The sequence below is a fragment of the Urocampus carinirostris genome, chromosome 6 (assembly GCF_059441175.1).
Source record: "Urocampus carinirostris isolate Australia breed hairy pipefish chromosome 6, RoL_Ucar_1.0, whole genome shotgun sequence".
Classification (NCBI taxonomy): domain Eukaryota; kingdom Metazoa; phylum Chordata; class Actinopteri; order Syngnathiformes; family Syngnathidae; genus Urocampus; species Urocampus carinirostris.
Genome location: NC_142354.1, coordinates 34,203,583 through 34,227,636, shown reverse-complemented (window position 1 = coordinate 34,227,636; position 24,054 = coordinate 34,203,583). Strand labels below are relative to the sequence as shown.

General features: G+C 39.6%; 1 protein-coding gene across 2 annotated transcripts in view; it reads right to left on the bottom strand.

Moving 5' to 3' along the window:
- The window catches only part of kif5ab (kinesin family member 5A, b), a 128,910-nt gene that overhangs the window by 4,970 nt on the left and 99,886 nt on the right, over positions 1 to 24,054 (bottom strand). For both annotated transcript variants that reach the window (XM_088338826.1, XM_088338827.1), the window contains 6 exons: positions 23,021 to 23,125; positions 16,102 to 16,321; positions 12,526 to 12,724; positions 9,672 to 9,721; positions 2,952 to 2,979; positions 1,031 to 1,146 (listed from right to left, as the gene is read on the bottom strand). In XM_088338826.1, the coding sequence (XP_088194952.1) occupies positions 1,031 to 1,146; positions 2,952 to 2,979; positions 9,672 to 9,721; positions 12,526 to 12,724; positions 16,102 to 16,321; positions 23,021 to 23,125 (718 nt within the window). The remainder of the gene's footprint in view (positions 1 to 1,030; positions 1,147 to 2,951; positions 2,980 to 9,671; positions 9,722 to 12,525; positions 12,725 to 16,101; positions 16,322 to 23,020; positions 23,126 to 24,054) is intronic.

Here is a 24,054-nt window from a genome sequence, read left to right as displayed (position 1 = left end):
GTCTCTTTCACTCTCTGTGTCTCTCTTTTTCTCTTCCTTTGTTGCACTTTGTTTCTTTCTCTCTCTGTGTCTTTTTAACTTCTTTTGCTCTAACTTCCTTTTTTCCTTTTCCCTCTTTTCTCTTTCTCTCTTCCTACCCTTTGCGCTTTCTTTTCTCTTTTCTCTCCTTCCGTCTTTCTATTTCTCTTTGGATTTCTTTCTTCCTCTCCCTTTCTTTTTCCCTCTCTCATGACTTCTCTTTTTATCTCTTTTGTTTCTCACGCTCTCACCCTCTCTCTCTCTTTCTCTATCTTTGTCCTGCCCTCTCTCCTTTTCCCTCCCTCTTTCTCTAATTTCTTTATCTCTCTTTTTCTTTCTCTTTAATCTGCTAGTCCAGCCCCCGACAGAATGTTTGTTCTATCGTGTGGCCCCCGAGTTAAAATGAGTTTGACACCCCTGCGTTAATCCATCCACCCACCCAAATATCTGACGGTCTGTCTGTCTGTCTAATAAAATCAGTCAGATTTGGGTATAAATCATCTTGTTAACACTAAAACTGATTTTGGACCTGGATGCACTTATTATCTTTTTACTTTCTTTTCTTTCTTAATTTTGTTTGCCCGCAATTAAAATGATTATTGTTTTGAAAAGTATACATTTGTCTATAAAACATAGTAAAAAATATATAAAGCATAACGTGAACCATCCTCCCAATTCGAATCGTCTCATTTGGTTGTTTTTTCACACAACATCTGTCTGAACTCAAATCAGTTAATGACTAAAATGAAGATTCCAGATCACAATATTTCTTTCCCATGGCAGCACCGTTCCGCATCTGGCTTTGAATTTCAGTTCCAAAAGCAAACTCCAGAAGTGAAAGAACTTGTCCTTGTGCTACATTGAGGTAATAACCCCAAAGTTGTTCCAAGCACTCAAAGAAATAGATGTGCTAATGTATTCCGTTGGGCGAAGTTTACTGACGATGTGATTTTAAGGTCACAGCCAAATAAATTGAAAAGATGTGCTTGAGGACAGATAGAATCTTTCTTACCTGCTCTCTTTTCAATGAGCTGGCAATGGCCCCCTGAATGCAAGCTGCCCAGTTTGCCCAAGTCTCGATTGTCGCACAATTCACTAGTATGCATGCCGTTGTCAATCATACACATCCTGGCGAAAGGAGAACAAACACAATCGTTATCATGATCAGCTTATCGACCGCTAATGGCATCATCATCATGTAAAAGAGTTTAAAATGAAACTAGTGAGGGAAGCAGACCAGTGGTAGTAAAACACAAGGAGAGCATGCTGGGTAAATGTGATATTTAGTTAGTTTCGCTGGCTAACAGCCTGGCTAATGTAGCGAGGTTAGAAAAGTGTTTGTCCTAGGTTTAACGTGATTGTAATATCTTTATCTGCCCTTTGTTTGGGTGAGTTTGTGTAGTTACCGTATTTTCTGCACTATAAGGCGCACCTAAAAGCCTTTATTTTTTTCAAAGCTGACCATGCGCCTTATAATACAGTGCGCCTTATATATGGATCAATATTAAGTCGCAAAGTCTTGCAACTCAAGCAAGCAGCCGCCAACTAGATTTTCCCCCTCAGGCGAAGTCGTCCGCGGTGTATGCTGGGATTTACATACCGGCGTTTCATTTCCTAACCAATGTGTCAATCATCATTTGAATCAGACACTATTGGCTAAAGTTATTCGGAGGTAAAGGGGGCGGATCCTTTTTATCAAATACAGGCTCGCATAGGCCAAAGGGGCGAAACAAAGCCTGCAATTGGCCGAAAAAGATGAATGTGAATCACACGTTGGTTGGGTTTCACTACGGCATAGAGAAAACATTTTTTAATATTCTGTATTTGTAAATATTTTACTCTCCTGGATTTACTACATTCACGGTTGTAAGAAGACCATGATTACGTATCATTAATGAACGTGATGGCTGCAAGAGAACATAGGTGAGCTATGCGGATTTATATTTTCCCGGTATTTTGTTTTAGAACGATCTTGATGTTTCTGTGATGAGTCTACTTTTAAACTAAATTCAATTCAAAGTGTTTATTGTCATATGCACAGTAAAGAACCCCGTTTCCCTGCACAATAAAATTCTTACTTTGCTGTCCACACAGTTGCCAGCAAAAAATAAAATGGAAACTAAGAAATGTTTGTTTGGTGACATCGTACGGACACCGCATCCGCACGTGTCCACGACACGTATTTGCTTCTTTGCAAGCTTTCGGAATGTTGAGGGGGTAATAAGTTTGACTGAACAATCTGACTGTTTTGTCGATGTTCCCATTGTAGCGCCTTATAATCCGGTGAGCCTTATGTATGGAAAATATAGGAACAAAAACTATTTTTTGGAGGTGCGCCCTATAACCCGGTGCACCTTATAGTGCCGAAAATACGGTAGTTGTAGGGTGTTTTAGTTTGGTTTAACTTAAACTCAGTTTGTTTTATTGTTTTCAAATTGTAGCCTACATTTCATTCCTTGGATTTGGAACTTAAAGTCTGTTATTTTTGTTTATTTAAGCTTTCCTTCCCACGAGGCTTCCAATGTATATCTGTTTCTATGTGTAAAGCTACCTAACTAGCTAGTTGTCTATCTGCCTATGTGCTACTTAACTCACTCAGTACCAAAGACTGAAATTTACATTTCCTACCTTAAAGGGGGGCAGAAGAATCTCTTTATCTGTTAATATCCTTGCATAGGTAATTCTGGTTGTCTTATAAATAAATTAGCTATTTAGAATAGAATAGAATAGAATAGAATAGAATATACCTTTATTACCATATTTAAGCTAAAGGCTTGGAGTGGCTTCCTGTACGTTGATTTCCATGACCTTTTTTTGTTTATTTGAGTGAATAGTTTCAGATACTCTATGGAGAAATTTTATTTTATTAAAGGTTTGGATGTATCAGCAAATATTTCTCATTTTAGAGTATCATAATATCATCTACATCTTACCTGTTGTCATTGATATCTGTTGTGTTTCCTGTGGACACAGAAAGGTGCGTGAGGGGAAGATGCAGGCTCGGTGTACAACAAGCAGTGTCAAATGTGTCGAACCGAAAAGATCTGGCCAAGTCACCCTGAAAAAAAACTAAAATCCATCTTGCTTGGATGATAAAACTTAGTATATGTGAAATAAATTCCTAATGTATAGATCAAAACACCTATTGTATGTTTGAGCTCTCTCCACCAAGATGTCAGCCAAATGACTCCAGGTTATCCCAAACAGTGTGTCGCCATGGTGAAATATCAAGCTGCTGTGTACTGTTTGCTAAGTCTCATCTCATCTCATCTCATTAGCTGCACCGCTTATCCTCAGTAGGGTCGCGGGGGTGCTGGAGCCCATCCCAGCAATCATCGGGCAGTGGGCAGGGGACACCCTGAACTGGTTGCCAGCCATTTGCAGGGCACACAAGAACAGACAACTCACTCGCTCACTCACACCTAGGGACAATTTGGACCGGCCAATCCACCTGAAATGCATGGCATGTCTTTGGAATGTGGGAGGAAACCGGAGTGCCCGGAGGAAAGCCACGCAAGCATGGGGAGAACATCCAAACTCTGCACAGGAAGTCCGGTAGCTGGATTTGAACCCACACAGGAGGTTCCCAAGAACTGTGCCTGCACACGCGCTAACCACTGCGCCGCCGTGCTGCCCTGTTTGCTGAGTTACCATCTTTATTTGTGTAAAATGGCGCACCACTAATTTTTGATTAAAAATTGGTCATAAAATTATTATTTCACTGTTTCTTAGTTCAAAACTAAGCATTGTAAGTGACAATTGTTGTTAAATATGTGTGGCAATGATTGAAACCATTTATTGACAATGCAAACTATAAACACAAGCCACCAAACAAGTTAAACTGCGTTCATTTCCCTCAAAGTCTGATTCATCATCAGATACACCAAGAGTTGTTTTGCACGTCATACATTTTTGCGTTTATTCTTGTCTTTCACAGGACGACTTTCTGTATTTCCTTTCTCTGACATTTGTCTCAGATACTGTGAATAAAATGTGTTAGATACAAATCCACTCTCTTTGTGTATGACATGTACATTGCTGGTGGTCTGGTGGTTAGGGTTTGGCTTTCTCACTGCTGTGACCCTGGTTCAATTCCCTTTGCATCCAATGTTTTGTGATTGTGGTCAGCGATATTTGTCGACTGATTAATAAATTCCCAAACACAGTAATATACTACCAAAGAACCTCATGTATAACCCAAACCTAAACTTTTAGTTATTTTTTGGGGAAATATAAGAAAGTGCATTATAGACAAATGAATACGGTACATTGACCTATACAAGGCCCTACTCAAGGTAGAGTAGCACTAATTGCAGGAGCATCTGACTGAGAAATGGAAAGCCATCCCAAAACTGCTCTTTATGACACTTGTCATCAAGTTGCACCAACTAAAACAAAAACATTGCTGTTCTTCCTACCACATTTGTTTGAAGAATTAAAGACCATACCAAAACACTGTTTGGACAGCCGACGATGCCCAACTTTGAGGCTTTTTAGATTCATTATTTATCACACAACTTAGGCTTTTTGAACAACAACAAAAAAACGGGATTACTTATTTAACAGGCTGTTTGTATATTCCTGAATCCCATGTGCAGCAGTGGGTGACCAGTACAATGTGCCAGAATTTCGTGACTGTGTATTATTGACCTCATGCGTCAAGAATCCTTGTAGTGAAATCTCTCACTGGTGCTCACGTGATTGTGCAAATAAACGGATGCTCAACCCACAGTATTGTGTGACCAACATTGTGATTACAAATAGACACAGTTCCAGCATGCCTCATCTCACCTCGCCTTTTTTGGTTTTCCATAATAAAACGGTACCTGGCACCACACTGCTTGGTAGACTACTAGACTTACAACAGGGACCAGAGGCTATGTCCCATTCCACCAAATGAACATTTGCAATTTGTCTCCCTCCCTCCCGCAATTACTTAAGATTGTTGAGGCTCATTTTGCCCGTTGATATTGGTCGTAAATAAGCAAGGTACAAGAAGAGTTATTTTGTGAAAATGTCAATAAATACAGAAAATGATAAGGACAAAGATGTATTCAGGAGAGTGTGCTATGTGTGCAGAGATTCGCCCGCCCCTACCCCGTACTCAATCAAATTGGTCTGGTTGCTCGGCTGACGTTTTTTAGGAGTGCACAGTTTGTTCTGTTTTCATCATAAAAATGTTAACATTGAAGCTAGATTGGTAAATGAGCTTCCTCATAAAGGATTCCTAAGTGACGCACAGCCAAAACGGGGTATGTTGGTGTAACACCATGAGTGTAAACTGTAGTTGAAACACTGTTCCATATATTTCAGACAGCTTGCTGTGATGTTTTGTCTTCGGAAACATTGATATTGGAAAATCACAGTGAATACTACTATGGCCCTTGTTTTATCCCCAAACCAGATGTACTCTTGAAAATAATCAAATCTGACTTGTGAGCCATACGTTCCTGACCCCTGAGTAACAACATGACATGCATTTATTCTGGGAATTACTTTTGAGATCTCAGTAGAATCAGAGTAAGAATTAATTTGCTTTTATTTGTTAATATCACTTAATGTCCTCTGATGCTTACGTAAATATTTTGTCATTTTCCAATAAAACTATCTCTGAAACCACACAATCTGCTCCAAATTATATCATTAACAATAGGCATTGAAAAGCAGTCTCCAGTTAATATAGCAACAGTCTGAGGAGAGCAATTCAATCACTTCAATTAACCTGGATTCTTGAAGTGAAGCTAGTCAGCATTATGTTGGGACCGTTATTAACTACCCAGGTTGTGAAGTCATCACCACTTAAAAGCAGGAAAATAAAATCTTTACGTTTTTAAGTGCACCAACACGTTTTTTTTTTTTTGTCCACTATGTAGCTGGATATCGTAGATAATGTAGTTCCCACTTGGCGGTTAAAAGTAGTTTCAAGCTCATTGTTATTCATGTCTGGAATCGTCGTCAATTTTGCGGCCTTTAACGCAAATGTAACGATATTGTTATCGTCAGGGAATCTCGCGGGTGTCCAGATTGTTCGACTGTCCAGTATGATGTCGTTCATAATGAAAAAAGATGGTCGATCATGAAGCACTGAGAGTCGCCGTGATGCCTCGTTTCAACAAACGCACCGAAGGAGCACTTTGGAGGTAGACGGTGTTCACATTATTATTTATTTTTTTACTGCTCTTATTGAAATTCATAGCACACTATATATGCATCTGCGGGAGTGGAAAGAATCAGGGTACTGCGACACAGTGACTTGTGGGGCGTCACAAATGTTACATTTCCAAATATATCAATACTGACTCCTTTTCAGGGTGGTGGTGGTGATGTCAGCATGATATTCATTAGTAGTAAATACTTGGAGACTTGCAGCCTGAACGCAGATTTAAGAAGGAAGTTGAATGTTTTTGAGATAAAGTGTTTGAGGACTATGTTAGGAGTGACAAGATTGGATGGACTGAGAAATGAAATTGTGAGAGACAGAACTGGAGTAGTTGTGGAACTGAGCAAGCGTGTTGATAAGAGAGTACTCGGTTGGTTTGGACACATGGAGAGGATGGATGAGGAGCGAATGTTGAAGTGGATCTACAGAGCAGAAGTCAATGGAAGGAGACCAAGAGGAAGGCCGCGATTGACATGGATGGATGGTGTTATGAGTGCACTGCAGGAAAGAGGTCTAAATATAATGGAAGCTAGAGCTCTTGATGGTGATAGAAAGGAGTGGAGAGGTGTTGTGAAAGGATAGTGGGATTGTGGACGCATTCTTAAGGATGGGCTGGGCACCCGTATGATGCGGCAGGGGTAAACCAGTGAAAGCTGTCGGGCCCTGCTGTTGAACAAAAGAGTGTGTTGTGTCACCCTGACCCGAGTGACATGGCCGCTTTCTGGTGTCCCATTTCATCTGGAGGGACGAAAGCATGACCAACTTGGGTGCTGAGGTGTCTAACTTGTTTGGGCAATTGGGTTGGCCATGGTCCAAAAATGTTTGTGTGTTTTTTTTTTTGCTATTTATTTCCCTTTTATTTTCTTTGTTATCGTATGTGTGTGTCTTGCTGTCGGTCACCCCTCTTGAGGGATATGACCAAGGTAGGTAGGTAGGTAGGTAGGTAGGTAGGTAGGTAGGTAGGTAGGTAGGTAGGTAGGTAGGTAGATAGATAGATAGATAGATAGATAGATAGATAGATAGATAGATAGATAGATAGATAGATAGATAGATAGATAGATAGATAGATAGATAGATAGATAGATAGATAGATAGATAGATAGATAGATAGATAGATAGATAGATAGATAGATAGATAGATAAATAGTAAATACATTACAACATTTTGACATTTAAAAGAAGTAGATGTTATCACACACTCTAGTTTGACACACAAAACACAATTCATCTACCAAATATTAAAAAACAAAATGTGCTTGTTAGAAACAGGAAGTTGTCAACTTTTACCGAAACGAAAATCTAATGCGATTGTCGGAGTGTTTTATTCACGCACAAAGACTTAGTTTGAAGCAGCCATAGTTTAGAATACTAGAGAATTTGTAAAAGCGGTAGATTTGAAAGACAAAAAACTAATTGGAAGGCATTTTTAAGGGGAGAAAAGCGATAGTCTTACGCATAAAGCAGTAGTGTTGGTAGGTATGGTATTAACAGTGGCATGTCTATACTATCAGTTTTCAAACATATTTCTCATATTTTGATCTTTCAACTCTATTTGTTTCATTATGACTTTGATGTTAATGATGACTAGATCAAAGTTTTCAGTTAAGGCACACCTTTTTTTTAGAAAAGAAATATTGAAAATGTGTTCCTCGGCTTATATTTTTGAACTTTTATATTGTGAAGACAGGCTTTAATGTAGCCTTATCAATATAAAATTGTTCTCGTTAATTGTGGCTGCTGTGGCTCAAGTAAATAGTTTTGTTGAATAATTTTGGGGGAATTTTGGTTTCTATCCATCCATTATCTGCACCGCTTATCCTCAGTAGGTTCGCAGGGGTGCTTGAGCCCATCCCAGCTATCTTTGGGCAGTGGCAAGGGGACACCCTCGACCGGTTGCCAGCCAGTTTCAGATTTTGGATTTGGATGATATTTTAATTTGTTTTTCTGTTTATGGGTTTTTAAAATTATCTTTCTATTCTTAAAAGATAATTTACAAAGATTAAATTAAGAAAAAAGGAAAATTAAAATCAGCAACATTTGGTATTTAATCTTTTCTTATTTTTACTACATTTCAACTTTTTTTATGATAAAATAAGAAAAATCTTTATTTTTCAAAAAGTTAAATCACACCCACAAATGTGATGCTCCAGATACTTGACTAGCTCGGAGGAAAGTCAGTTTTGTAGCATTTCTAAACAGGTGTACCGTTTCCAGCTAGAGTGCTGTATGCTAGAAATCAGCCTCTGTACACCTATGTAGTTATTGCATTAAAACCAGACATTTGCAGCTAATATGGTCATTTACCACGTTAACAAAACGTGTATTTGTAATAAGTTTCATCTTATATTCATTAAGATAAAAGAACCAGCACACACATCTTCATAAAAAAGTTACCGAACAAAACGATGTACGACTTCATAGGCATAATAATGATTATGTCACGGTTGCCCAGGCGCCCAATTGGCCCCGCCCGTGTGGCGCCAGCTGCGGCTCGTTGACGGATTGGGTTCCCTACTATTTAAGCCTAGTGCTCTCACTCACCCTTTGTCAGTCCCTCAACGAACCTTTGCCCCGCAAGACGTGGATTTTGTCTCTGTCCGGTTCCCTGCCTGTGTTTCCTGTCCGGTATTGTTCCCATCTATTTTGTCCTGTTTAATATCGATCTCCAGTATCGTTCCTGTCTAGTTTGTCCTGTTCATTTCTATATCCAGTTTTAATATCATATCTGTCTGTCCCGTCCTGTCCGGTATCGCTCCATTTGTCCGATAACTGCTCGAGCAATTGGTATTAATCTCGTCGGCCTCTGACTTCCTATCATTCCACGCCAGACTGCTGCCTTACGTCTTCCGATCACTGGCGTTTGGGTTAACATGCATGACTGCCCCATTTCCCGTAAAATAAAAGCTTGTGTGAGAAACGTCACGCATTTGGGTTCCTCTCCTGTTCCGGTTTATGACAGATTAAATAAATAAATGAATAAATAAATAAATAAATACAATTATAAAAAGGTGATTTTCTAAACTAATAAATACTGTGAATGTACCAGTTATTGTGCTGATTTGGAAAAATAGTAAGACTATTCGACGCTTTTTTGGGGGGGATCAAAAATTATGAATCTGTTGTCAATTAGATGAAATCGGACAATATTCTGCAGTGCACGAGTTGAGGTCTTGTGGCACGACACTGGTTTTAAAACATCACTAAACCCAGTCAAAACATCCCAAACAGCTTTGCATATGTTTTTACAGTTTCAAAGCCACCGATATTATTTGCTCGAAGGCCACATAGGCCGACAGGGCCAGTCTTATCTCTCTCCTCCAGGGACCATATCTAACCTAAGGTTATGGACATCATCCATGGTATTTGCGTAGATGACACGCATAATTGGGATGTATACACTCAGCTGTGTTCAGAGACCAAAGAGATAAATGGAGGCGAAGAGACTTCTTCTTCCTACCGATAGACACGATGACACACAATTATCTTATCTCACCGTTTTCCGAATCCAGCGTGTCGGCGTTGTCGGCTTGGCTTGGCGGAGGCCTACAGCGGAGAGAGAGATGCTCGAGGTGAGCAATCGCAAAGTATTTTGTTTACATTTGAAAGTCAGCAGAACACAAAACACCAGAGGGCTAATTTGCTGGTAATCACGCTAGACATTTTGTACGAGGAAGAAAATGCTGAAATAATGTTTCTGCTGCTTTGCTTTTCTCTGGAGGGGAAACACTCTCATTGATGTTCAGATTCAAATGCCAAAAGTGTGGGGAGTAAATTCCCCTACAAATGAAAGATTAATGGATGTTAAATATAGAGTTAATGAAATGTCATATATACAACCGATTTTATAAAGAACATTTTAATGTAAAATCATGTCAAGTCCCAGTTTAAATGAACCTTAGTTTACTTTTAATTATTATGAGTAATTATTTTTAATATTTTATTGTTCCACGATATACAAATTAGTAAATCATTGAAATTAGGCAGGGTTGAGAAAAAATCATGTTACTTTGTGTGACAAGTTTACATTACATTGATCATGAAGTGCAAATTGGAAGTGTGCATACTTATCCAAACAAATAATGTTATGATACCGGTAATTCACTTCATTAAGAAAAACTAAGCCATTGGCCATATTTAAATAAGGCCGTAAGAAAAAATATGAAAAAGTTGAAGCGTTATGAAAACTTTTTGCTGTGACGGCTTATATCTTTGCAAAAGTTTTGTATTTTGAATATTGAAATTAATAAATGCAGAAGAGTTCAGCAGTTTCACCTGTGTAATTTATCATATTGCTATAAAAACACTTTCAAAGCAACAGGCTTTGGCTTTATTTAGAGAGCCTGTGAGAGGCCAGTCAAAGGCTCTTGAAGGTTACTTAATCAAAGGTTTGCTTCGTTTTGTGGTGCATCAATATTCAAATTAATATGATACTGATTCACGTTGAATTTGCAAACAGGGAGTCTTTGGTTAACCTAAAGTTGTCCTTCTATTACATTGCAGTGTTAGGACCAACCAGTTACAAAGGAACGCGTTCCTGGAACGCTATTAATAACGAATACTGTAATAAAATGCAGTAACTTTACAATTGTTACTCCATGAGGTGTTACAGAGTTATCCTGTTACCGTATTTTCCGCACTATAGGGCGCACCGTGTTATAGGGCGCACCCCCAAAAAATAGTTTTTGGTCCTATATCTTCCATAGATAAGGCGCACCGGATTATAAGGCGCTACAATGGGAACGTCGACAAAACAGTCAGATGATTCAGTCAAACTGATTACCCCCTTTTAATATTCCCAAAGCTTGCAAAGAAGCAAATACGTGTCGTAGACACGTGCGGATGCGGTGTCCGTACGATGTCACTTAAATGCGTCATTTCAAATATCATTCGGAAGGTTGAAGTCTTGGGATTCAAGAAATGCCAAACATTTCTATGTTTCTATTTTCGCTCACAACTTTACTGTGCATATGACAATAAACACTTGGAATTGAGTTTAATTCACTCAACTCATCACAGCAACATCAAGATAGTTCTAAAACAAGATACCGGGAAAATATAAAGCCGCATAACTCACCCAAGTTCTCACGTTCAATAATGATACGCAATCATGGTCTTCTTACAACCGTGAGTGAAGTAAATCCAGGAGAGTAGAATATTTACAAATACAGACTAATGAAACATGTTTCTTTATGGCGTACTGTAGCAAGCTTGCTACGCCATTGCTAAGCTCGTCCGATTGAAGGGTTTGTTTTGGGCATCTAGCCAATCCGAGGCTCCGAATAACTTAAGCCAACAGTGATCGATTCAAATGATGATTGACACATTGGTTAGCCAATGAAACGCCGGTATATAAATGCCAGCATATACCGCGGACTACTCCTTGTTCGGGGTAAAATCAAGTCGGCGGCCGTTGAGTAAGTTGCGAAACCTTGGGAATTTAATATTGAGCCATATATAAGGCGCACTGTGTTATAAGGCGCATGGTCAGCTTTTGAAAAAAATTAAGACTTTTAGGTGCGCCTTATAGTGCGGAAAATACGGTACGTATTACCTACAGACGATGAATTATAGTGTCTTATGAAGTTTGAATACTCCTACACTATTCACATTTTCATATACAACCATCAATCCACCAGCACGAGTCATCAAGTATGAGAATGATACATTTCTCCTCATAGGGATGATTTCATTACCGTGCATACGTGCATCTAAGCCATATTTAAAACTATAAAAAACCTAAATCAAAAGGTCAGCTTATATATGCATATTTGATTGTGGGTCACCAGTACAAATGGTAGGCAGCACATGGGGAAGAAGGCGTGTCTTATACAGGAACAACAAACCAACAGGAAATCAATGGGGCGAATGTGAGCACAGAATTTACCGTAAAATTGTGCTGAATTTTGGTCTTTTTATTAGTGTAATTATTCATGCCTAGTGAAAAAAATAAAATGTCTGGGAGAGTACCCAGAAAAAGAGATATTTCTAAGTCCAGACACAAAATGGATATGGAGTGTCTCGGTTAAGTGTTTGTTTGCAAGCGGTTACGATTACACAAGCCAATAAATATGAAGCCTTCACTAATCCACAAGTTGCTATACATGTTTTCTTCTATTTATTTTATTATATGGCTGTTTCAAAGCAATTTTAGGGGCTCATCTTTTGTTTGAGTATATACAGTAATTTGTAACTAGATAGATACTTTCAGAGTAACACACTACTTTATGGTATCAGTAAGGTGAGGGGTAACTGATTTACTTTTTAAATTAAGTATCTAGGAACTGTAACTACAATAACTACTGTTATTCAGTAAGGCGCCTAACACTGGGAATTCCATACAAACTCACATCTTCTGAGTGTTGTTCAGGTGGTCCAAGGCTCCGGCGGGTCGATTTTGGTTGTTTTCAGAGGCCGGGCGATCGCTTTCTGGCTCCAGGTCGGTAGCATGTTGATGAACGGTGTCGCTCCCTGAAAGAGGTTGCTCGCTGACGCCTCGGGTGAAGATGGTATGCGTGGGCGATGCCTGGCCAGGTCGCACAGGCTTGGCTGGGAAAATAGAGAGGCGCTTAAATGCATCAAAGAGAAATCATCATTGACCTTAAGAATGCAAACCTTCTTTTTGATCTTTCTTGTTTAGCCAACCACTTTAATAGATAAATGCCTTACCACAAATCACTAGATTGCCCGATAACCACACATTTTTCATGCTGCAGCAAGAGATTAAAGAACAATTTTCTAAAATAAAGCAAATTCACGAGTCCTCCATAATCCATCCATCCAATATCTTCACCGCTTATCCTCAGTAGGGTCGCGGGAGTGCTGGAGCCCAAACCAGCTATCTTCGGGCAGAGGGCAGGGGACACCCTGAACTGGTTGGCACACAGAAACAAACAACTGACTCGCTCATTCACACCTAGGGACAATTTTTGGAGCCACCAATTAACCTGACATGCATGTTTTAGGGAATGTGGGAGGAAACTGGAGTGCCCAGAGGAAATGCACGCAGGCATGGGGAGAACATACAAACTCCACACGGGGAACCTGCGATAGCTGGACTTGAACCCTGAACCTCTGCACTGTGGGGCTTCGCACTAACCACCCATCTGCCGTACTGCCCCGAGTCCTCCATAATAATCTTTTTAAAAGAGACTCCAAATGCAGTAGTTTATAAAAACAAAATGCGACATCATGTGTGGGATGAAAAATTTGAAAATAAAGTTCAATCTACCTGATTGTGACCAAAACATTTTGGTAATAGCATCAACAAAAGCTGTGGTTGGAATTTAATGCAAAAATAAATGGTATTCTATTATTGATAAATTCAAAGTTTATTTTGAAATTAGGAGAGAAGACATCAATGGATTATGTTTGTGTCTCTTATGGTACTTAATTTGAGTTGAAGTTGAAGTTTATTCGATTTGTTTCTCAGCATACCAAAGAACATAAACCTTTCCAAAAATGAAATCGCCTCAAAGCATAACACTCTCAATAAATAATCATTACATACACTATGTACAGTCTATAGATCATTACAACAGAAAAATCAACAACCAAAAAAGAGAATATTGGGGGAAAATATCTTTAAAATACAGTAATATTAGTCTGCATTCTGTGCAGCCCTTTGAGACTCCTTGTGATTAAAACCTATACAAATAAACATGGCTTGACTCGACTTGACAGGAAGAAAAGCCTTCAGATAAAAAAATGCCAACCTGTTCTATAGGCCCTCCCCTAAGATTTTTATTTTTATTACATCGCCTAGGTTACAAAAGCAGATCAGCCCTAACGGCTGTGGGTATCAAAGAACAGCAACATAATTGGCCGATAGCGACAATGATGTAAAGGTCAACACAACCAACAAAGGTGCGCAAAAATAACAAAATGACATCCTATGAAATCGCCTTTGCAGGCGTCCAATATTAAAAACGAATAAGCTTATCATGACATAAAATGTTTAAATCCATGTATTCTTACACTTAAAATGTGTTCGATTACATCCCAGAAAACATATTCATGATAATTTAGTTCTTGGCATAGACAGGACCGTACCATGTAGCAAGAGAGGAAGCAATAACTTTTCAAAGTAAAATCAAATAGCTCAAGTCAGGCTAAAACAATATTACTCCCAAATAGTGAATTTTAAAGTCAAATATTTGAGAAACCCCCTATCTGTGTGGTTTAAGAAGGTTTGAAGTCTCCTATAGGTAAAATATTCCCGTTTTGATGTTAAGAAAAACACTTTTCTAGTGCACCTTTTGCTGTGTGGCCACGCTGCCAGACTGCAGGAAATGGAATACGCGTTGGATAACATCTTCGAAATAAACAACACTCAAGTTCATCCTAGAGCGATACCGAAAGAAGCGATTTGGACCTTTGCGCCCCTTCCCTTTCAAATCGTATTTAAATTCAGAACAGGGAATGTGGTCTTGTACAAGTTCATGCAAGATAGAAAAATCACGTAGACGCTTCTTGCATACATCATAGCAGGAAAATGTTGGATCTCTTTCTCACGGTGCAATTCATGAGCAATTATCAGTTATGAGGGTGATGAAACACCCAGTCAGCCGGCGTCTCGTGTGAAAAGTTCATAATTATTGGTAATCTATTAAAATACACCGAAATTAGATGAAGCTCCTAGCAACGTTTTTTCATGTCTTAGTTTACACTGCCAAGCATATTTTTGGGTACAGTAATTCTTCACCATAACGCGGTTTACTAGTAACCGTTTTGCTACCTCACGGATTTGCATCGTACCTTGTGTTTTGTATTCTGATTGGCTAAACCAGGGGTCTCCAAACTATTTTAAGCCAAGAGCTACTTTTGGCTACTAATTAGCACAAAAGACACCCAGTTTAGTATGCATTTAAAAAATAACCATGTCATTAATATGTTGTTACTATGTTATTACTATGTTATGAACAGGTTAATCATCATGAGTAGGGTTTAATAGACTAAGTCAACCACAATCTTTTTTTTACTAGAAAATCACAATGACCCAACACTTGTGAGCTATTTTCGGAACAGGTCTGTGGGCACCTCAGCTCTCTTTAATGGGCTCCATGTTGGAGACCTCCTGGGCTAAATAGTCCCCTCACTTATTATTATTAGATAGTATGATACTTACAGTATTTGTAAAAAAAAATAGATTGAAACAAACATCTATACAGTATATTTGTTAAAAACATTCTTAAACCTATACAAATAATTTGTTCGTTAGTTTCAGTGTTTAATAGAGTTTTTAATTGCATATCATTTCAATAACATATTAACAACATAGTAATAACATGATTAGTTTTTATTTTATTTTGCATATTAAACTGAGTGCCCTTTGAGCTAATTAGTAACGAAAAGTAGATCTCAGCTTCAAAACGTTGGCAACCCCCGGTTTATAACATCCTCAAAAAACTCCCAAAACAGTTTTTTTGTTTTAGACCCAAAACATTGGGGTGTTTGTTTATACATCCAATTTCCACCCCGCTTATCCTCAGTAGGGTCCCGGGGGTGCTAGAGCCCATCACAGCCATCTCCAGGCTGTGGGCAGGGGACGCCCTGAACTGATTGCCTGCCAGTCACAGGTCTCAAGAGACAATCGCTCACTCATACACACCTAGGGATAATTTGGACCAGCCAATAAACCTGACGTGCATGTTTGGAATGTGGGAGGAAACAAGTACGGGGAGAACATTCAAACTCCGCACAGGCTGCCTGATGGATTTAAACCCATGACCTCATAACTGTACCACGGACGGGCTAACCACTCAGCTGTTACAGAATACAATTACATGTTTTTTGTATCCTGAATACGTAATGACGTTTCATGTTTCCTTTAACTCCCCAAGCCTTTATACATAACTTTGGGCACTTGGAGGCACAGTGTCAACCCAGCACTAAAATTAACAAAAGCAGACCTCAACATAGCATACCTATATGTGCGGCGTGAGGCCGCCGGAAGGGGTTCCTGGACCTCATCATGACGTCTTTGATGCGCTCCACTTCCTGCTGGTAGCGCTGCCGGTCCTTTATAGCTCCTTCTTTGGCCTCCTTAAGGGCCCCTTCCAAGGCCTTGACCCGCTCGGCTGTGGACCGAAGACGCTTCTCCAGCTTTGGCAGCTCACAACGGAGGTCAGCGTTGTCGCGTACAAGCTGTAACACACGCAAAGTAAAGTTAAACTGTTGTGGTTGCAGTTATAACCTTCTCCCACCCTTAAAAGAAGTACACAGACAGCCAGTTTTGGTCAAAACATCCTTAATACGAGCATCGGCAAAGCTAACTGGATACGTTAGTATTGTAAAATATATTATTATTTGACTTTGATATCAAAGGGACAGTGTGTATTATTTAGTTCCTCGTAGCGGATAAGTGAAATATTTTTTTGATATTGGACACCTGCATACTGTTGATTGTTGTTTTGACTATTACATGATTGTCGCTATTGGCCAATTGTGTTGATGTTCTGAGATTTCCACACCTTTTAGGACGAATCTGTTTAGGTAACCTATGAGATGTATGCTTTTCAGGTCACTGCTGAATTTCTCTGATACCGTCGCGATCGACACAAACTTGGTATCTTCTCAGGAGTTAGGCTACCTCTTGGACATAGTCTACACAGGCAGGCTCCATTAGGAAAACACAATGTGAGCCGAATGGTCGCCGCCGCCGACAGCTTGCAGATGTTCGACATGGCTGTGGGATTCAAAAATTCTCGCCAACATCATTGGCAAGTAGGCCACGCCCCCTCCTTCTTCCAGTGTGCAGACCCTGCCGCCTCGGTCGTCCAATAAGCCGGCCTCACCCGCTCCCCCTGATGTCTCGGTTGCTTCGCCTAAAGACGACATCCAGGTTAAAGAGACCACTGACGGCTGAAAAGATGCCCAAGAGCCTTCTTGTCCAAACTTCGGTCTGGAATCAAGATTGAATTTCTCTCTATGTTCTGGTCCGGAGCCTTCGCTCTGAAAATGCTGGTCTACTCGTGATCCCAAGAGCCAAGAGGAGATCCGCAGGCGTGGGAGTGTTCTCCATTCAGGCCCCGGTGCTGTGGAATGCTCTTCCCCCTGAGATTCGATCTGCAACCTCAGCGGAAATGTTTAAATCTAAGCTTAAAACACACTTCTATTCTATAGCATATGAATAACCTATATTGTATGTTGACAATATCCGTGTATTATTTGCCCTCATCTAGGTTTTAGATCAGGGGATGGTGTCATAATTGTCTGTGGTTTGCAATAATCTGTGGTCTGTGCAGCCCTTTGAGACATTTTGTGATTAAGGGCTATATGAATAAACATGACATGACTTGACTTAATAAAGGAAACGGCCGAGAGGATGGCTTTTAGAACAGGTTCGACTTTCCTATTTAAAGGCTTCTCTCCTTGTCCTCCTTGCAAGTTAAAAATCCATTGATGTTTTTTCTCCATATTTTGAATGTCTACAAAACTTTTAACCTATCAATTCGTAACAAAATCAATATTGATTTAAACATAAGCGTTTTATTTCTTAAAAACACTCATCGGCTTAGAGATTTGCGTTGATTTTTCAGAACATGAGCCTCATCTATAAAGAGCTGACATAATTGTCCGTCATCTTGCTTCCACGAGTATCCAAAAACCTCAAAGGGGCTAAGAAAAAATAAGAATAAATTGGTGTGTTTTGATCACTCTGAGCCTCCGTACTTCGTATTTGTCCTAATGCTTTTTGTCGCACATCATACACTGATATCATGTTGTCAAATAATACACACTGCCCCCTTTAAAAGCTGCAGTCAGCACAAAGGACTGACTGCAGCTTTTAAAGGGGGCTTAGACATGGCACTCCAAGGTAAACATGAAAAAAAACTTTTAACACAAAAAGGATAAAAGAATGTCAGGGTAAATAGGCAAAAATATCTACAACTTAGGGCTTAAAAATTGTCCTAGGTTATAATAACAGTGCAATGAAAAAGAATAGTGCATCGTAACAATAATGCAATGAAAGAAGCACAATATATTTCTCCAAATAAGTCACAAGCGGCCCAGTTGTGAGGTCATGGGTTCAAATCCCGCTACCAGCCTTCCTGTGCGGAGTTTGTATGTTCTCCTCGTGCTTGCGTGGGTATCCTCCGGGCACTCCGGTTTCCTCCCACATTCCAAAAACATGCATGCTAATTGGTTAATTGGCCGGTCCAAATTGTCCCTAGGTATTGATGAGCAAGTGAGTTGACTGTCTCTGTGTGCCCTGCGATTGGCTGGCAAGCAGTTCAGGGTATCCCCTGCCTACTGCCCAAAGATAGCTGGGATGGGCTCCAGCACCCCCGTGACCCTACTGAGGATATGCGGTGCAAATAGTAGATGGAGGGATGTATGCAAACTCTAACAGGACTAACTGGTAGAAGTTCTAAGATTTTTACAACAAAAAATGCGCAAAACATTTGGTTGTGTATTTAGGGTAGTAACACTGTATACTCAGTAGTTCAGGGGATGGGTTGTATTCTCCAGACTCGTTTTGATTATTATCACGGTTATTTTTGTGTAGTTACTGCATCGTACTTTCATGATTGATTAGTCATTTATTTTCGCGTGACTTACTGCATAACATTTCCTCATCAAATATTGTCGGAAACCACAGACTCCGTTTCACCAATTTAACATTTTTTGAGAGCCGTGATTAATGACTTCACAATTGATACCAATCGTTAACGGTTTGAATTATGGAATGGTTTAAACAGCCAAGTCAAGTTTGTGAAATATTTAAATCAGATAATATTTTCACAGCTTAGGAAGGTGACTTTTGCCATCAATTTTTAAACACATTTTTAAGTGACACGGTTTTCATATCCATGGTGGGATGAAGCTGACTTAGTTGCTCCATTTTTGATTTATTGCCCTGTTGTCGGAAGAGATAATGGAGACTGCGCCAGTCGCTGTCCAGCTCTAGTTGACAGTGTAACCTTTGCTAACCCCTTTCCTGTATTGAGCTACCAGCGAGCGCACGTGTGCCTTTTTGTTGTAACTGCAGTACAGGGACCTCTGCGCTTACTCCTGGAGTTTGTTGATTTATGACCCCCCGGTTTGTACTCAATTCCTCCAGCATCAGCAAGAGGTGAAGCACAATGCTATGAGCTTACTGCAGCAGTCATTAAGATTTCGTTCGAGCTTCAGCACGCTTATGTTTGTTTACGACGGCCACGCTGGATGTCCACTTGAGATTTCAATTGGCGAGTCTGCAAAATTTGCATCCTACTTGGAACATTCAAGTCGGCAAAGACAGGCTCAAAGTCACCGGTGAGCTGAATGAAGACTAGCAGCTGGGATAAAGAACGAATATGGACATTTGAGATTGTCCCCACAAAATAAAAATTTCAGTTCCATAGCCAATCCATGAAATCCCACAGTATAGAAATTGCTGAGAGAGCTTTTGCGACCTGGTTAAATTGGGCATGTTATTAAAGGTGGGGTGCATCGCTTGAGGTGTTCTTGAAAAAGCTGTATGATAAATATTTTCTATATTAAGTGTGTGTTAACAATACCCAACTGAGTTCAAAGAGCCCTTGTGCTTTATTTTCCACCTATTATAGGTGCTTTTATCTTATTTTTAACAAAGCTGTTTGGGGCAAAACACATTAGGTAGGACAAATGGGGGTGAAGGGAGTGTTGGAGAGACATGCTCTTCCCTGCAGGGTTTTTTTTTGGTTTCTATTTGTAAGTGTAGCATAGACATGGTGGCAGTAAGAATAGGCATTTTTTGAGTACAGTGAAAACACAAACCCAAACTCCAAGAAAGATGAAAAAAGGACATTTCATTTGAGTGGATCTAAGAAAAGCTCGTACGCACATGCGTAATGGACGAGCTGACTAGGCTGCAATGATGACACAAGATGGAGGCAGCGAGTGGAAAAAGTTCCAAATTCCTTACAGCTCCTTTTAATGTTCCATATTGACAACAAAGATATGATAAATGTTAGAGCTGTAATGTTCTCTTACTGTGCTAACCTGTCAATTATTGAATGGAGTTAGGTTCCCCCAGTAGTAGTTTGCAGCTACAGTTTATCACCGTCTGTAGTCCGCATGAACCACTTCCTGTTGTAACCAGCCATGTTGGAAGCAGTCTGTATGTTCCCTGTCTGAATTTCAGTTCTATTAACCTTGGAGTGGAACCAACTGTAAGTTCTTGCTGTAAACTGTTCTTATAGTTGTTTTATAGCTTTGTTGTGTTGAATGTGGTGATAAAAAATGTTACATTTAAATTTTAAAAAGATTGTTTATAGGTGTTAACTATGCTAATGTCTAAGCTTTAACAATGCTAATTAGGTAAACTGTTGAGGCATTTAGCCTTTGGCTAAGCTTCATTTGCATGTCATTAGTGTGTTTTGTGTGAAACAATGATACTTAGTGTGCTTTGTATGTCATGTTAATCAATGCATTTTGTCATACTTACTGTCACTATGTAAATACTCTAAAAAGATGCTAGTGGTTTGATTTTGTTTTAATTACCTGATGACCCCACCTGATTTAGAACATATGTTTGACTTTATAACCGTAAAGGACGTAAGTGAATATAAGGAAAAATAGATTGAAAATTAGTCTGTTTTAAGTCTTGTATTTCATTTAACATTTAGTATTCTGTATCTTTTGTGCTTCAGTTTTACAACTCATTAAGACCAGAGGATTTCAGTTAGGCTTTCAACCTGGAATCAAGCCTCGGTCTTTGTTCACTATCTGTCGTCAATACCCCTGACGTATTATCCAGGACAGAATACTTACTGTTGTCAGATGCTACCTCAACCACATTGTGGAAATGAGCTGTAGTAGTACCTGATCAAACTCTTTAAATTTTTGTCAATATTTTTAACAGTTTTTTTTTTAACCAAAATGCTTTGTACTTGTGAGAAATGACAGCTTTGATAAAAGTTGGAGCTGTTGTGGCAACCCATCATTGACTACTACGACAGCATTCAGGAAAAAAGACATTTGTTTTTGTTGACTTTTGGTAAATATGTTTAACAAATATCCACCAAAAATCAACAAAAACACAAGCTCCAATTTTAATCATATGTGTCATTCCTCTGGTACAAAGCATTGAGGTTAGAAACACCATAACCTGAGCAAATATTTACTAAAAAAATGTACTACAGCTCCAAATGTTTTTATCATACAGTGTCTGTCCTCTGCAAAAGTTCAAAGCATTCAAGGTAGGGGCCAGCAACAAAAATGGTGAAAGAGCCGTAACACTAAAGAAAATAAAAAAACAGAGTGCCTGGAGCTGCAAGAAATATAATAAACTAATGTAATAAAACTATTGTAAAAGGCTTTTTAAAAACAAAATAATTGGGTTCTCAAGAAGAAAGTAGCTAATTTAATATTGAATCCAAAAATCCTTAGAGCCTTGGAAAACTTTAAGAAGCATTTTTTGAAAAGGCTCCATAGAACCATCAGGGCGACGCCACAGGTTGCTGATCCCTAATTTATGGTCAAAACATAACAAACCAAAACCAAATAATTAAACATAACTCAAATATTTGTCAAAAATTGACAAAAATGTTTTTATCCCTGATTGTTGCAGTAGTTGCAAATAGCAAGCCACTAATCCCTCTCCAATGATTATAATATCTGTTATTCTGCACAAATTCAAAGCATTAACAATCAAAGACTACCACAAATTGACAACAATTTCCGCCCAAAATTACATATACAGTAGTAGCGGACAATGCATGCTAACTGTTACTGCTCCAATTTTTATCACAATCATCATTCTTTCTAAATATATTTTAGACTGTTGAGAGAACAGGGCTAAAATAAGCTTTTTCAGTCACTCCTTTGTTCATTTGGTTTTTGGGATAAACAGCGGGGCTAAATGTCAACAAAAAATTTGGCACAAGTTCAAATCATTTAGGGTAAATAAGCAACGGCCACTAATTGGTGAATATGCACACCAAAAATAAATAAAACCTTTTTTTCTCCGATTGCTGAAGTAGTTGCCAATGGCAAACTGCTGACTACCACAGATTCACATTTTTCATCATACCCGTCATCCTGCACGAGTTCTAAGCATTTACGATAAAAAAAGATCCTAAAGTGACAAAGTTGTGCATCAAATATGTGCAGAGTCACTTTTTCTGATTAATGTCATAGTTGCCACTGGCAGAGCATGAACTACTTGAGCTGTGATCTTACTGAAATGTGTAACTTTTCGCATTTGGGAGTCCATCCATCGCGGGGGTGCTAGAGGCCATCTCAGCTGTCCTCGGGAGGCGGGCAGGGGACACCCTGAACTGGTTGCCAGCCAGTCGCAGGGCACACAGACAGACAACTCAATTGCTCACTCACACCAAGGGACAATTTGAACAGACCAAATAACCACAAATGTATGTTTTTGGAGGAAACCCACGCAAGCATGGGGAGAACATGCAAACTCCACACAGTAAGGTTTTCAGAACTGTGTCGCGAACACGCTTACCACTCAGCCGCTGTGCCCATTTTGGAGTGATTTTATGTAAATTTTAAAATGCTTTGCTAGCTTTTACTTCTTTGAGACACTGTTCTGCGGCTTGCCTCCCTGAAAGCGTTTTGCTGCTTGCTGCCGCTTTTTATTTATTTATTTTTATTTTTTTAATGTATTCATTTATTTAATTGTCCCAAAGAGACGCTGGTGGGAAATGGCTGCGCTGGGCTGATTGATGATCCTGAGACGTTTTTTCCCAAAGGGGAACGACAACATTGCAAGCAGCACACGGCGCCCACTTTTAATTTATTTGTTGCTTTCCAAAGAAGTTGTTTTGGGCTGGAGCCAAATCCAAACAGTACACCGTGTTCTCACTTAATGGAAAAGAAAACATGGGCAACTAATGACATTTTTTGTTGTTGTGGTACCTGCTTGTGGACTTTGGTGAGTTGATCAAGGTTGCTCTCCAGAAAGGAAATCTTTTGCTTTTGGGTGACGTAGCCACCGCCGGCTTCACGCTCCATTTCGGCACTCTGGCAGGGGAAACCAAAACAGCAACTGGATGGATTTCATTGTATGGCATTGAATACTGTTTGAGAAACATGGTTTCAAATTATGGTTCTTAAACTGAAATACAAATATTTGTGGCGGCTGACAGGAAAATCTAAAAGTTGTTTGCCAAGTCTTTTTTATGCTTATTGGTTTGTTTGCCTATATATTATTTTATTTGTTCTTCTTTCCTTCCTTCCTTCCTTCCTTCCTTCCTTCCTTCCTTCCTTCCTTCCTTCCTTCCTTCCTTCCTTCCTTCCTTCCTTCCTTCCTTCCTTCCTTCCTTCCTTCCTTCCTTCCTTCCTTCCTGCCTGATTTCTTTCTTCCTGGACTCTTTCATACTGCCTGCCCAACTATGTCCTTCTTATTGATTGATCCATCTTTTCTCACCTTGATTCCCTTAGTTTCTTTTAATTTAATATTTATCATTCATTCATCAGGGGCAGCACGGCGGCGCAGTGGTTAGCGTTTGTGCGGCACAGTTCATGTCATGGGAACCTCCTGCGTGGGTTTAAATCCAGCTCCAGACTTCCTGTGCGGAGTTTGTATGTTCTCCCCGTGCTTGCGTGGGTTTCCTCCGGGCACTCCGGTTTCCTCCCACGTTCCAAAAACATGCATTTCAGGTGAATTGGCCAGTCCAAATTGTCCCTAGGTGTGAATGAGCGAGTGAGTTGTCTGTCCCCGTGTGCCCTGCAATTGGCTGGCAACCGGTTCAGGGTGTCCCCTGCCCACTGCCCGGAGATGGCTGGGATGGGCTCCAGCCCCCCCGCAACCCTAATGAGGATAAGCGGTACGGCTAATGAGATGAGATGAGATTCATTTATCATTACTCTTCCTTCTAATCATCCCTATGTCAACTTCCCAGTACCATATTCCTCAATCTCTCTGTCAAATTTAAGCTCAAATGATTTAA